We start from the raw sequence: 14,212 nt of genomic DNA on the forward strand, positions 1-14,212 counted from the left end.
TTTTAAACCCATGACGACATTATTAGCGCCTCATTTGTTGAATCTATATAATGAATGTTTTACATCGGGACTCCTCCCGGCAGATATCCGCACGGATGCTATAGTAGTCATTCATAAACCAAACAAGTCGGTTGAAGATTGTAAATCACATCGCCCCATCTCCCTGCTGACAGTCGAGGCTAAGATCCTGGCCAAACTCCTGGCCAATCGACTCCTCCCTTATATTACCAACTTGGATCATCCGGATCAGTCCGGATTCATGCCGGTGAGAAACACAGCTCGGAATCTGCGATGGGTGCATGGGCCCTCGGTAGGATTAATACCATGGAGGAAGACGCGGTCCTACTATCTTTAGATGCCCCATGGTGTTTGATACCATAGAATGAGACTTTCTCTTCGCTGTGTTGGCCCACATGGGGTTCGGACCTAAGTTGATACGCTGGATTAAGCTACTATATACACAACCCACTGCGCATGTCGTCGTTAATAATCATCGCTCTGCCACTTTCATTCTCCGCTGGTGCACGAGACAGGGTTCTCCTTTGTCTCCATTACTCTTCGCCCTAGTCTTGGAGCCACTGGCTGTTTGGGTCCGGGTATGTCCGGGGATACGGGGGCTTAAATGGACAGCGGACCACGAGGTTCGCATCTCGTTATACGCTGATGATATTCTCCTATATCTGGCCTCTCCAGCGAGATCTCTACGACGGGTGCGCCATGTCTTTCATATTTTTGGTGCCCACTCTGGATGCAGCATAAACTGGTCCAAGTCCCAGATATATGTGTTATGGGGCGATCCCCCATCTAGTCCTCGGGTCTACGAGATACTGGTGGCTCCCAGTGGCTTTCGTTACCTAGGCATTTTTGTCACCCCAGACGTTGATCTCTTTTTCGAACAAAACTTGCTTGGGCCTCTTCAACGTCTCAAATCTGATGCCCTACACTGGCAATCTCTCCCTCTCACTCCCCTGTTTAAGACGCTCGCACTTCAGCGCTTTCTTTATGCATTGCAAAACACCCCCAACCCTTTCTCAGATTCTTGTTTTTCCAAAATCGATGGTGTATTGCGGGGCTGATTGTGGGAAGACCATACACCGCGGATTGCAATGAACAAGCTCACTATGGGATAGTATGACGGGGGCATAGGATTACCAGATTTACGACTTTATTATCAGGCGTCCCAGCTGACTGCAGTCAATAGATGGCTGTTAGGCCCCCACGATGAGCCCAATTTCCGAACAGACCATTGGTTCATGGGACGGGGCGGCTATAACAGGGCGCTTTATACCAATCCCTGTAAACTTAATTTAACCGGGCCCACGGCAAGTATGGTTGAGACTTGGCACAGTGTTACCAGAAAATTGGGTTGGCATGACCGTCTGACAAAGGCGACTCCACTTTGGGAGCCTGATATCCTGGGCCACCTCGGTCAATGCTCGGGGTTTGACAAGTGGGACACAAATAGGGATACCCACGGTTGGGGACATGTGGTTAAGAGGGAAATTGACCACATTTGCTGACCTCCAGACAAAATACCAATTGGCACCATCCGAGACCTTTAGATATTTGCAGATTAGTCATGCTATTTCGTCTGCCCTGCCAAAGGGTGTCCCTCTCCCTGACTCTTCCCCTCTGGAAGATCGGTTTTTATTGGACACCATGGACCGCAAGGCCATCTCACTTACTTATAAGAAACTGGTGAATAATCGTGCAGGTCCGATGCAGAAATTGAGGGTGGGCTGGGAGAAAGACCTGGGAAGTATAGAGGACGATGACTGGCGAGACGCACTGGCCTCCCCTAGGGAAGGGGCCATTCCCATGCGTACGCGGTTCCTCCAGCTGAAAATCCTCCATCGGGTCTACTTTGACGCTAAACTCCTGTTTAAACTAGTGTAGTGTAGTTCCTATTTCCCTTATAGGCTCTGCGCATTGGAATAATATACACTATAGTTTCTGCATAACCCTAAGGTCAGTATGCTCCTATCGAGTACATTAAACTTAATTACTTTGAGTGTGCCAGCTAACTCAGAGGTCACTAGAAACTTCTCGAATGAATAAGAAGGGATTCGTTTCTGACAACCGCATAAACAGGACAACTTTGTTTCCCTTAGAATCGGAACGCGTCTCAGAATCGTGGAAACAATAGATAACAGTTTCACTCAGTCAATCGTGCATGCTTAGTTTCTCCAGAGTTACACAGAAATAGATAGACGGGCGTTTCAATAAAAGGATTTATTGAACAGTCTTGTTTCTCGTGTAAGAGATATGAGCTGTTACAATCATTAGACAGTAAGCAAGATATAATAAGCACAGCGTAAGCAGTAAGAAGAAATAATACTGCAATAGCACTGTCTTTTAGCTATGACATATATTCATATATACATACATAAATAACACGGGATAAAAAGTGAATACTCGTCTGATGCTTCTAAATAGTTCTCCCCCAGTGTACCTAACCTAAGTGTAGGACAAGGTAAGAAGTAGATGCTGTTTTCTATAGCATGGTAAATACTAAGTTTAGTATGCCAAGAGTCCCTCTAGGTTCTAGTCAGCTCCATACCTTAGAATGAGAGAGGTGGGTATCTCTTTCTGGGTCTCAAACTCTAACTTCCCGCAAAGGAAGTCAGAACACTGGAAGCTGGATTCTCTGCGAGCAGGGATGACAGCGTCTAGTCAGTGCGTCAGGCAGAGATATGGTCTCTTCCGAACTTGCCGTGGTGAACCGTGCAGTCAAGTCGTGCTGAGTCATGCCATGGTTTACCATGGTAAGGGAAGGTATATTTATACCTGGAAGGTGCTTAGGAATGCTAACATTGACGTAAAGTCGGGTAGAGGAGGACGTCATGGATAAACCCCTAAGGAATAGTAGTTCCTGCATAATAGATGAGTTCTTGGAGAAATCAATAATTCTAGCTAGGGAAAGTCCCGTCGGCTTAAGGGACTGGTTTCTAAGAACTCGTTGTGACGTGGGATGGACGGATGTAGGTGCCCATGCCTGTATTTGGATAGCATGGCTAATGCCTAAATAAGGACTGGGATTCTTATGCCTAAATAAGGGCAATACGAATTGTGTCTATATAAGGACATGATTTAGGGAAACCTATAAACGGGTATCTAAATCGAAACAAAACACTAGGTAGACGCCCGGATCCTCTCTGTCTCCGGCGATGTAATCAAGTGGGTAGCTTTGTCCACATATTATGGGAATGCCCACAAATCCAGTGTTATTGGGAAAAGATTACCCGCCAACTTGAGAGGACATGTGACAAGCCCCTAAAGCTCTCTCCCCAACTCTGCCTACGTAATATTTGGGGGGCCACTGACCTCTCCCAGCTTCAACAGACTTGGGCCTCGATGGGCTTCACCATTGTAAAGTGTAATATTGCACAGAAATGGGGGGTAGACACGGGCCCGCTCTTGGGCAAAAGACATGGATACTGCAATGGTTGCAGAGAAGACGGTGTTTAAGGGACGAGGATGCCCCAGGAAATGGGACCATAAACGGGGAAAATTGAGTAAGTACAGAGGGGACATCTGCATCTCCCCTACGGTGGAGCTGCGGAGAGAAAGGCGAACACTGATGGCCCAGTTGACAGCAGAGGTGGTATCTTCTCCTCCTCCCGATTAACAGATATACGGCCACCAGGCCTCCATCACTTATTGTATCATGATCTGTAGCTTTTCAGTTAGCAATGTATCTTGTGGTTGGTTGGACATTGAACTGAAGCAGCAAACTGCAACGATCCTCACGTAATTCATATGTGGATGTAAAAGTGAAAAACAATGTATTGGAGAAGCTACTATGGTAAAGATGTATGATTTGTACCGATACACTGTTATTAAAAATAAAAAAAAAGTAAAAAAATAAAAAAGTAAGGTACAATATATATCTACCTTCATCTTGGTTTATATCGATCAGGTGCACATGGGGCATGTCTTTTACAAGATGCTGGAGAATGGCAAAAGAGCTTTGCCAGCAGGAGCGGCCATCGCATCTGTGACCTCTTCTTTGGGTGTGGCCGCCAACAAGGGCTCACATTTCCTCCAAATTCAACGTTTGCTAGCCAAAGCAGCACTTCCTGGATGGGCCTCTTCTGTTGCACAGTTAGGTCATCATCATGCCTCTGTCCTCCCCCTAAATCGGTAGCCACATAACGCCTTTTTTTCCAGAGCAAGAATAGCAGACTCTGATCCCTGAGACCTCCAAATACAGAGCACTTACTGCATAGATTGTTTTTAAATTTCCCATTCAACTCAGCAGGCATCCATGTCATATTTGGTCTTCCAAAGAGAATGCACTTGTGGATTAAGAGGTAGCATAGTTGGTCAACAAATAGTTTTGCTTCTTCCTGCTTAGGATTCGACAGCTCAATTTTCCTGGTTCACAAGACTCTCAAGGGCTCTCTTACCAGTCGCACATTTGAAGTCCCTAAACATGTGGGGTGGTGTATCAATATTTCAAGCTAGAGAGACACAATTCCTGACAAAGACTGGATGGTGCATCTAGACCCGAAGATGCTTACTTCTTGATTAGACTCTGTAAGAATGATCAAAGGTTTCTGAAGATGCAATGGGCAGCTACCAGCAGCAGTTTGATTGTCCAACCGTCAGCCAATCCTCAACCTGATGATGTTTCCTCAAATGTCTGTGTGGTGTTGTGGGTTATCTCCACACCCACAGATTTAATCGGCCGGTGATTTTTGCGACAATATGCTGCTAATATCCAATACTTTCCTTTATGACTGAGAATCTTCAGTCCCTTTCATTTGAAGGCCCTTCAAAATTGGAAGATTCTCCATTAGAGACAGGTCTTCAGCTATTCAGATTGGACTTCCCTGGATGGAGCTTCACTGAAGGAACTGCATTTGTGGTTGAACAACTGAGACCCATGGATTGGCATTCAATTCTTCAGCTCTCTTGGAAACAGATGAGAGCAAACAAACTGTGAGGTTAAACCTACAGAAATGCATGACAAAAGAGGTCTGGCCTCCCAAAAAGCTTGTCCTTCAAGTCAACTGTGAGGAGCTCTTGACTTCAATGATCGCCATCAAGAACTTTGCCAGGAACAATTTCAGTTAAACTATTCTCCTTTAGATGGACAACATTTCACCTTTCTCTGCAAATGGAATTACTTCTGGGACTCTCCAACAACATTGCTGACTAGTAGTCTAGGAACCTGGGGGCACACTGACTGAATGCTTAGGTCCTTCAGACAATCACCCTCCATTGGGGTCCTGCGGAAGTAGATGCATTTGCCTAGTCTCAACTGCCACCTTCACTGTTTTGCGAGCTAATGCCTGCATCTGGAATCCTGGGCAACAGATGCTTTTCTCCAAATCTAGAAACTCTAATGGGCCTACACCTTCCTTCCTTTTAGTGAACTGCCAAATCATGGTCAGGTTCTTTGTTGCTTGACCCCATACTGGCCTTCTACAGCCTGGTATCTATACTTATTAAAATGCACAAGGAATGCCCCCTGCCTGATGCCCTCTTGTCTCTCCATTCCACAGGATACTCTGTGTAATCATCATGCCCTGGCCATACAAGGCAACCTGCCCCTAGCTATCCTTTTTTGTCTCAGAAGTTGAGATTAATTCCCAATCCTTTAACTAGGGCCTTCATAACTTATTTTCGAGTCCTGGTTACCTAGGATAAAAAGCCTACAAAATGGTTAAACTAGGTGGGCTGCTATGTGGAGTGCCATGTGGATCCCTTTTGAGCCATTCAGGATCAGGTCATCAAATGTTTAGCCTTTCTTCACGTTTAAGTTCTTTCTTACCACACTATTAATATTTACTGTTCTGCGGTTTCCTCTGACAACACTCACTTGTACTCCAAATCCAGCGGTAAGGATCCATTGGTTTGTAGGTAAATGAGGGGTATTTGTCCATTCTATCACCATAACTACAGGTGCTCTTCAAAATGTGATATCAACCTGATTCATTCCTTTTTGGTGTGCTAGCCTGTGGACTCTAGCCTCTCTCTGAAAGAACCTTCTGCTACACTGGGTAACCCTCTCAGCCTCATACGTTTCAAAAGCGTTTGGGATGTGTGGGCTCTTTCCATTAAGACAGGTCTTTCCCCCCCTCTCTCCCATATTTTCTTCTGCACAACAAACTGTGCATAGCTGGAAGACTGAAGGAGTATGTGAAGTGAACTGATTCACTTCACTGCCTTTCAACACCTCCACTTGATTTTTTGGAGGAAACTCCAGCATGTGATATACTCTCCTCTTACAGCTCAATGCGTCCGTCCACTGGATTATGGCAAACGTTGGGTTTAAGTATTCAAGTAGGGTGTTTAGTCAGCTCGAGGAGTGATAGCCTCTAAGGTCTCTGGCATTGCCTGTGACCTAGCTGTTATTCTGAGAATAGAGGACTAGCCAAATGTCCTTAACTTCATGCCATTCTACTTCAAGCCTATTGAGCATGTAACCTCCCTATTACTTGATGCATGACCTATAATGGTGCCTCCTTGTCTGACCACAAAATAAAGATTTCCCTACACTGAACAAAAACAAATTGCTAAAGGCAAGAATGTGGATATTATATCCTACTCGATCTGCCCTTAGTTGTTTAGCCAACATTGTTTTCTCGTTATTAAAGGAAATTGTGACGTTGTGCTTTTGTCAATCTACAGTTTTAGATGTGGTATCTTTTCTCTCTATTTTCCTCGATTTACTCATGCCATGTTATGCCAAAATGGTTGCTTCTCTTGTGCTGACGTGTTTGTCCCCTCTCTGGTTGTCCCAGACGTATCCCTTTACTTCACATGCCTTGCCTCTTTCTAGCTTGACTCCTCTTGGTTGTGGTGGAGCAAGTTCTTTGAGTGCTGTTGGAATCCGAGTTCTCTGGTTGGCACAGGTAGGTACTTGTGACAAGCAGGGAACCTTTCCTCTAGTCAGGGTAAGGGGTTACACTCCTAAAATAACCCCTGCTCACCATCTAGGTAGCTTGGCGCGAGCAGACAAGGCTTATCTCAGAGAGTTATAGGTTAAGCATTTGTGAACACATACAGTAACCAAGTGACAACACTACAAATGGACACCACACAGGTTTTTATGTTAAAAATAAGGATTCTTTATATAGAGTTACCACAAGACCATTAAACGACAAAAATACACAATACTGTTACTTTAGATGGTAGAAGTTTGCTTAGTTCTCTTAAGTTCTTAAATGCGACACTTTAAGTCAATGTACCTTAGATGCGACACGCAGGGCAACGAAAGTGTTGCAACGATACTGATGCGATGAAGTTTTTGGTGCAAAGAAATAAAGACGTGAAGATCTTCCAGATGCGTTACGCTTCTCCGATGTTGCGAGAAGACTCGACTCGATGCGTCAGCTACAGCGGCGTCACCCCTTTCCGCGATGCGATGACAGCGGCCTTGGCAGCGGCACTCTTCTCCGACGTTTGCGAGACGCTTCCGCTCGATGCGATGCTGCAGCGGCGTCACCCCTTTACGCGATGCGACGACAGCAGCTCCGACGACGGCACGCTTCTCCGTGGATGCGATGCGCTTTTCTTGATGCGGTGCGATGCGACAACTACGATGGCTGCGATGGCAACACGCTTCTTTCTCGATGCGAGACTCTTCTCTTGATGCGGTGCAATGCGTCAGCTACGATGGCTGTGATGGCGACACGCTTCTTCGGTGTTGCGAGACACTTCCTGAATGATGCGAGACGCTTCCGCTCGATGCGATGCGATGCTGCAGCGGCGACACCCTTTGCGAGATGCGACAACAGCTCCGACAGCGGCACGCTTCTCCTTCTCGAGTCGCGCTTCCAACTCCTTGCGACACGCAGTCCCTCAGAAGGCCCAACAACAGCAGCAGGCACTTCCAAAAGACTCTGGGGAGCTGGGGGGTGAAGTCCACTGGTCCTGGGACTTCGTTCAGGGGCGAGCTCAGCACAAGCCCTTGGAGATCTTTTAAGCACAAGTTGAATTCAAGTCTTTGTAGTCTTTTCTCCTCTCCTTTCAGCAGCAAGGCAACCACTGCAGGCCAATCCCCGAGGTCAGGGACAGTACTCCTCCTTACAGTTTTCCCAGTTCCTTCTCCTCAGGCAGAGGTTCTTCTTGTCAAGCAGGATCTAATTTCTTGGGAGCAGGGTCCAAATACTTATACCCCTAATTCCTTTGTTCCTCTGGGGTAGAGGGGCCTTTGCCCAGTCCAAACCAGTTCTTGAGCATTTTGTTAACATGACTCTGCCTTTCTATTCAGGGTGCAGGGCAGAGACATCAGCCGCTCCACAGGAGGTGGAGCCAGCATTGTGGTGGCAGAGCACAGCCCTATTCAGAGTCCAGGTGCACTCCTGCCACCCATCTGGATGTCAATCCCTCTATTCACCACCAGGCTACCTAGCCCTGCCCCTCTGGGTTTCCCCAGCCCTGTCACTCACACAAACCAGACAGGCAGATACACATCATAGCACAGGCGGGCTGAAATGGTTAGGCAAGCAAATACCAACTTTCTAAAAGTGGTATTTGCAAACACAGAATATTAAAATAAACTTTACTAAAAGATGTATTTTATTATTCTGAGTTCAGGCATACTAAACTCGATTTTCTACCATGTTCCCTGGGTCTGTTAGGATCATAGGATGTAACAATTCTAACAGCCCATTCGGGCCTATGGAGAACAGGTAGCCTTACAATAGTGAAAAACGAAAATGGCTGTAATTCACTATTAGGACATGCCACACACATCAGGGCTTGTCCTACCTTATGCTTACAATGCACCCTGCCCTTGGGCCTACCATAGGGGTGACTAATATGAAGTTAAGGGAAGGTTTAGGGACTGGGAAGTGGGTTCACTTGCCCAGTCAGCATGACAGTACCAGACTGCACGCAGCTTCTGCAATGGCAGAACTTAGACACATTTTACTAGGCCGCTTCTGTGGGTAGCACAACCAGTGCTGCAAGCCCACCAGCAGCATTTGTATTTACAAGCCCTGAGCACTCCTGGTGCACTTTACTGGGGTCTGACAGTAAACCAAATAAGCCAATCATGGAATCCAACCAACATATACATTTTACAGTAGGGAGAGCATATGTACTTTAGCACTGATCAGCAGTGGTAAAGTGCCCAGAGTCATAAAACAGCCAACAACAGGTCAGAAAAAATGCAGGAGGAAGGCAAAAAGTTTAGGGATGACCCTGCAAAAAGGGCCAAGTTCAACAAGTGCCACTTGCTTTCCTTGAATCTCTTTTCGCTGACATCCTAGTGCTTGGTGGTGATGCATGCATCTTAGTCATTGCACAGTATTATTTCAGTTGTTTATTTTCCCTCTTGTTGGGATCGCTTCTTTTGTTAGAAATATTTGTTGGTTATTTCAAATATATTGGACTTTGTTCCTTAGCATCAATCAAAAGAGGGCTTGCTCGGTGTTTCCAGCTTTCTTGTTTACTGCCATCACTTTCAGTTTTGTGATGTCATATCCTGCTGGAAATTAAAGGATACGCTGCCATATAATGACACCTCCTTGTCTTGCCATTTCTTCCTAAGCCCTACTCTCCTTTCTTTAAGTCCTCAGCCCCTCTTCCTCCCTAGGAGGGTCCATGCCATCCATCTGTTTGATCAGCTGGGCTTGCTATTGTTTGCCTGGGATGCCTCTTTATAGAGGATGCCCAATTAAGGGAGAAAAGCACACTCAAAATATGACTTATTTTTTATTTGCTATATGCTTGTCATGAGAAATCTGAACTTCATTCGTGCAGACTGAGACCAGTAAGGTTAGGATTCGGAGTATTGAAATTATCCTTATTTAAGAGGAATTTTGAGAATTATTCATATATTTATTCACACAACACGCAGTTACTTTATAGCTCTTTCATCAGGAGTGCTCAACTCTTCCAAGGGACATGTTATAAAGAAGTGGATTTAAACGTTTGCACTTTGTTACCCAGGTATGGCAAACATTTAACATTCAATGGCGTCTCATTATCTGTCAATGTAAACACAGCACGAGCAAACGGTGGACCATCAATCACCCGCAGACTATGTGGCCGCACAAGGACCCGCCCTTTACCTGTAGTTCCGGAAGTGTAGATGTAGAGACCAGGCGATCTATAGTTAACAGCTGACCTCAGGGACGGTGAGACTGGCTCATGTGAAGCCGCTTTAATCTTGTCGTTCAGACTCTCAATCCCATCTGTTGGAGACGTGTCGCTCAAATAAAACACCTTTATGTTGTCCTTCACCAAGCTCGGCAGCACTTCCTCAACAGCAGCACTTAGTTCTGAAAGAAACAGGCGTTTCTAAGTAAGTTTTATAATCTTCAGATAGAACATGACTGGCAAAGTCGGCACACAGTAAAGGCAGGCTGTTAACTAATCGGACAATAACGCTGAATGCAACATGCAGAACACATTAAATCACAGCACATATGTTCATGGATTCTAAAACGGAAATATGGCAATGCTGGCAATGACACCGCAGGGCGCACCCTTTAAACTCTGGGGCTGTAGCAGAGCTGACAATAAGATCTATGTAATGTGCGACATTCACAGCATAAAGTTCTGCTGCACTTTCCATGCTCAAGTTTTTAAGCCCATATCTACCATAGTAAAAATGAAACAAAAAGTCCCAGAATGCAAAGTGGCTGAACATGAGACATGTGGACACTAGGCGGATGTGTGTGCCCTTATCAGTGCCCCAACAATTATACAGAGTTGGGTCCAAAGGACGGTGCAAGCTCTTCACATTTGTAAACCGAACTTTACCCTAGTAACCTTCACCCTCCGTGGATAATGTGTTTTATCTTCTGCTGGATTATGTTTAACCACTGCCCTAGGTTTAACCTACCACGCCACTAAATGAGGTATGCAAGCCAGCACAAACCCATCATCATAGCTGATGTTTTCACGAAGCACACTCAAAATTGAATTTTAGATCTCTTACACAGACAAGTGCACCTCAAGGTACGGATGCAGGTGTGCACATCTCTTATATGGTCCATATCATGCAAAACATCCTTAGCAAAGTCTGGCATTTTAGGCAACACCGCATTACCAACCCCATTGAAATGATATGGGGGCATATGTATCAAACGATTTTGTATTCGCAAACGCTGCGAATCGCAAAAAAACAGCGTTTGCGAATACAAAATCGCAAAAGGAGATGTATGAGGCATTTCAGCCTCGCAATCTTAAGGAATCGCTAATTTTGCGATTTCTTAAGTTTGCGTAAGCATTTAAGAAATCGCAAAATGCGATTTCTTAAATGCAATGTAACACGCACCCAAGTTGTGCGATTTCTCCTTAAGAAATCGCAAATTACCACCAACTTCAAGATGGTGGTAAATTGCGATTTCTTTGAAATATGCACTTTTTTGCATATTTCAAAGTGCATGTGGTGCACATACATGCCCTTAGGGCATGTATGTGCGCCATATGTGCACACATGCTGATTTCAGGGGTGCATCAGGGTGTCATCATGACACCCTTGCACCTTTGAAAATATTCTCAATTTGCGATTAGCAAATAGCGATTCGCAAATTGAGAAGGACTTCCCATTCATTGCTATGGGCCTCCTGGCCCATAGGAATGAATGGGAAGGTATTCCTTAATTGCGATTTCGCAATTTGCTAATCGCAACTAAGGAATTTTAAGAAATCGCAAAATTTGTGCGATTTTTTAAATACATCCCGTTTTGCAATTCTCAAATAGCGATTCTCAAAAAATCGCTATTTGAGAATCGCAAATGGAGATGTTGATACATATGCCCCCTAATGACTAAATTATCTAGGAGTTTTCTTTGATGTAAGGCAATGTTACTGGGTTCGAGGATGAGTAGGCTTTGCTCTGAAGACTATGAAGGCTTTGCTACGATTTGCCATAGGGGTACAAAACTAATGATAGAATTGCTGACTTTGATCCAATAGGACTGGAGGATTTGCAGGAAAAATACATACGGTCCAGTTTTGCTGCTACCTCCTGGTATCTCCAAAACTAGTTCAGCTTTTCGGTAGACCAGAGTGCTCTGTGGGTGATAGAAGCAGAATTGGAGCATTTAAGAATTCCCAGGCAGATTTGGTCCCAAGTATTTTTGGTGCTTGGGAATTAACGACGATGTTCCATTATGAGGTAGTTATGAAGAATTCATTGCCATTAGGCTGGCTCTTGAGAGAGTTTAGCCCACCTCATTAGGATCCACCACATTTCTGATCGCTGACTCTCAGCCTGTTGCTCTGATGTTGGAAACCTCTTTTCATTGGCTCAGCTGCAACATCACCACTGGTGGGTCCACTCTATTGAGGGAAGCCTTCAATATATTTTTTCTTCACTGTCCCCCACATGCAGTGTTATTACTACCTGCGCATCAGGAGCATTCTTTGTTTTGTATCCCCACTTAAAAGGATTTATTCTGATATTAAAAAATGCTGGCTGGCCGCCATGACTTGGCAGATACCTGCCAACTGCAACATCAGAAAAAGCATTTTTGCCAAAATTATCCCTTCCAAGTCAATGGTGATTTCTTAACTCACGCGGCGGTTCTTTACTGTGAGGCCTTTGTCAAGCCCTCTGCTGCATCAGAATACGAGTGGGCCACCATACCGAATTTTCAATGAGCCCCGAATATTTTTCAGTCCTTGGGTTCCAGAATGGTCCTGGTCTAGTTGTGTTCTAGTAATTATGGTACAAGATGATGTTTTCTAACCTTTCATATGATTGATTGCTATAATTTTCATGAAGTTTAGGGCAAAGAGGTTGAGCCATTTTTTATCAATGTTCATCAGGGTGTAGACTGAGAGGACCAATGGGTGGATAAGAGGAGATTAGAAGCAAACCCAGTATAGGGCATAGTAGTTTTCCAAGTCACTGTTTTTAATAATAGTTTGAATGTTTTCCTTGCCATGGGAATATAAGTAGGATCATAATTACATCTATAAAAATGTTTGTGAGTGAGTGGGATTGGAAGCAAAGATAAAGGATGTACGATTCTAGGGGTGAGCATCAATTTAATGACATCTAGCCTTCCTCAAAAGGCGAAGTTCAGAGGGGCCCGGCCTCATTTTTTATTGATTTTTCACTGGTGGAGACGCACGCGGCTCCAAGTGATTGTCCATGGCTGAGACTTTTGCAAGTATTCTGTGCGCGAATGACAAAAGGACATTTATCAGAGATGTATACAGAACCCCTGTACGGGTATCTCAAGGCTAATGAATCTAAAAGCATGCAATAGGGAGATCTCAAGATGTTCCATGCAAGGTGTGGGAAGCTTAACCAGTCAAGTTATTTTCCTTTCCATTCCATTCCAGCACTTCAGTCATGCAAAATAAGAAAACAAAAAGAAAAGAAAATATAATATAATATAATTAAAAGGGCTAATCAAGCAACTAATGTTTGACATGGACGTGTGAAGAGAAATAAGCTGCCTCCCTCATGTACTTCTCTTCCCCTGTACTGAGTGTGGCTGTGTCACCTGTGTTCGTCTCATCACCACCCTTCCTTTACAGCTCAGCCTTGCCTACTTCCCAAGTTGTTTTTTCGCCTATAACTTCACCCCCACCTGCTCCACGTTGCTATCTCACCTGTTGCTTCACCACCCTACTTGTGCCCTCTGTATGGCCTACCACCACCCGCTTCCTTCTCTCTTGTCCGCTGCATCTCTTCCCCACCCACAGTGTTGCTTCTATCCATGTTCTCCCCTTGTTTTCACCCGGCCTCGCTCCGTGTGTCTAACCCCCAAACCAGCCATCCATGTTGTTTCCTCCTTTGCCAGTCCTCCATCTTGTTCCCCCTCATTAAAAAAAACACGTTTCCGCTACTTTTTAAAACTGTACTATTTAATTCGAGATTAAATTGGTAAATGAAAAAAAAAATCCTCATGTTATTTTGTCTGTGTACAAAAATATCCTACCGCCTGTCGTATAATGTTGCAGATCACATCGGACTTCCATGATCTCTAAAGCAATATGGCATTTTTTCCTTGGTGATTTGCAATATCCTTATCATGTAAGGCAGGGGGTGCTTTATTCCATGCACAACTGCTTTTGATAAAAGCCATTATGTCATTTCTAACATCTTAGAGGGGGTGGGTGTTGTCATGCACAATAGTGCTTTCTACAGTAGAAGGCTTGGGTGTACATCTGCAATAATGGAAGGTTAGGAACTGGTGAAGCGAAGGTTATCCATTGGTTTCCAGTTGAGAGTGGGATGTCTTTGAAGGTGTTCTTTAATGCTGCATAACTTGATTAATGTTACAGCT

The 14,212-nt window shown here is 44.7% G+C and overlaps 1 protein-coding gene across 1 annotated transcript in view; it reads right to left on the reverse strand.

The window, feature by feature from the left end:
• Nucleotides 1–14,212, reverse strand: part of SLC27A2 (solute carrier family 27 member 2) — a 426,278-nt gene that overhangs the window by 321,634 nt on the left and 90,432 nt on the right. The window contains exon 2 of the mRNA XM_085644259.1: nucleotides 10,032–10,241. Coding sequence (XP_085500385.1) covers nucleotides 10,032–10,241 — 210 coding nt within the window. The remainder of the gene's footprint in view (nucleotides 1–10,031; nucleotides 10,242–14,212) is intronic.

This window comes from Triturus cristatus, chromosome 3_1 (assembly GCF_964204655.1).
Source record: "Triturus cristatus chromosome 3_1, aTriCri1.1, whole genome shotgun sequence".
NCBI classification, from domain to species: domain Eukaryota; kingdom Metazoa; phylum Chordata; class Amphibia; order Caudata; family Salamandridae; genus Triturus; species Triturus cristatus.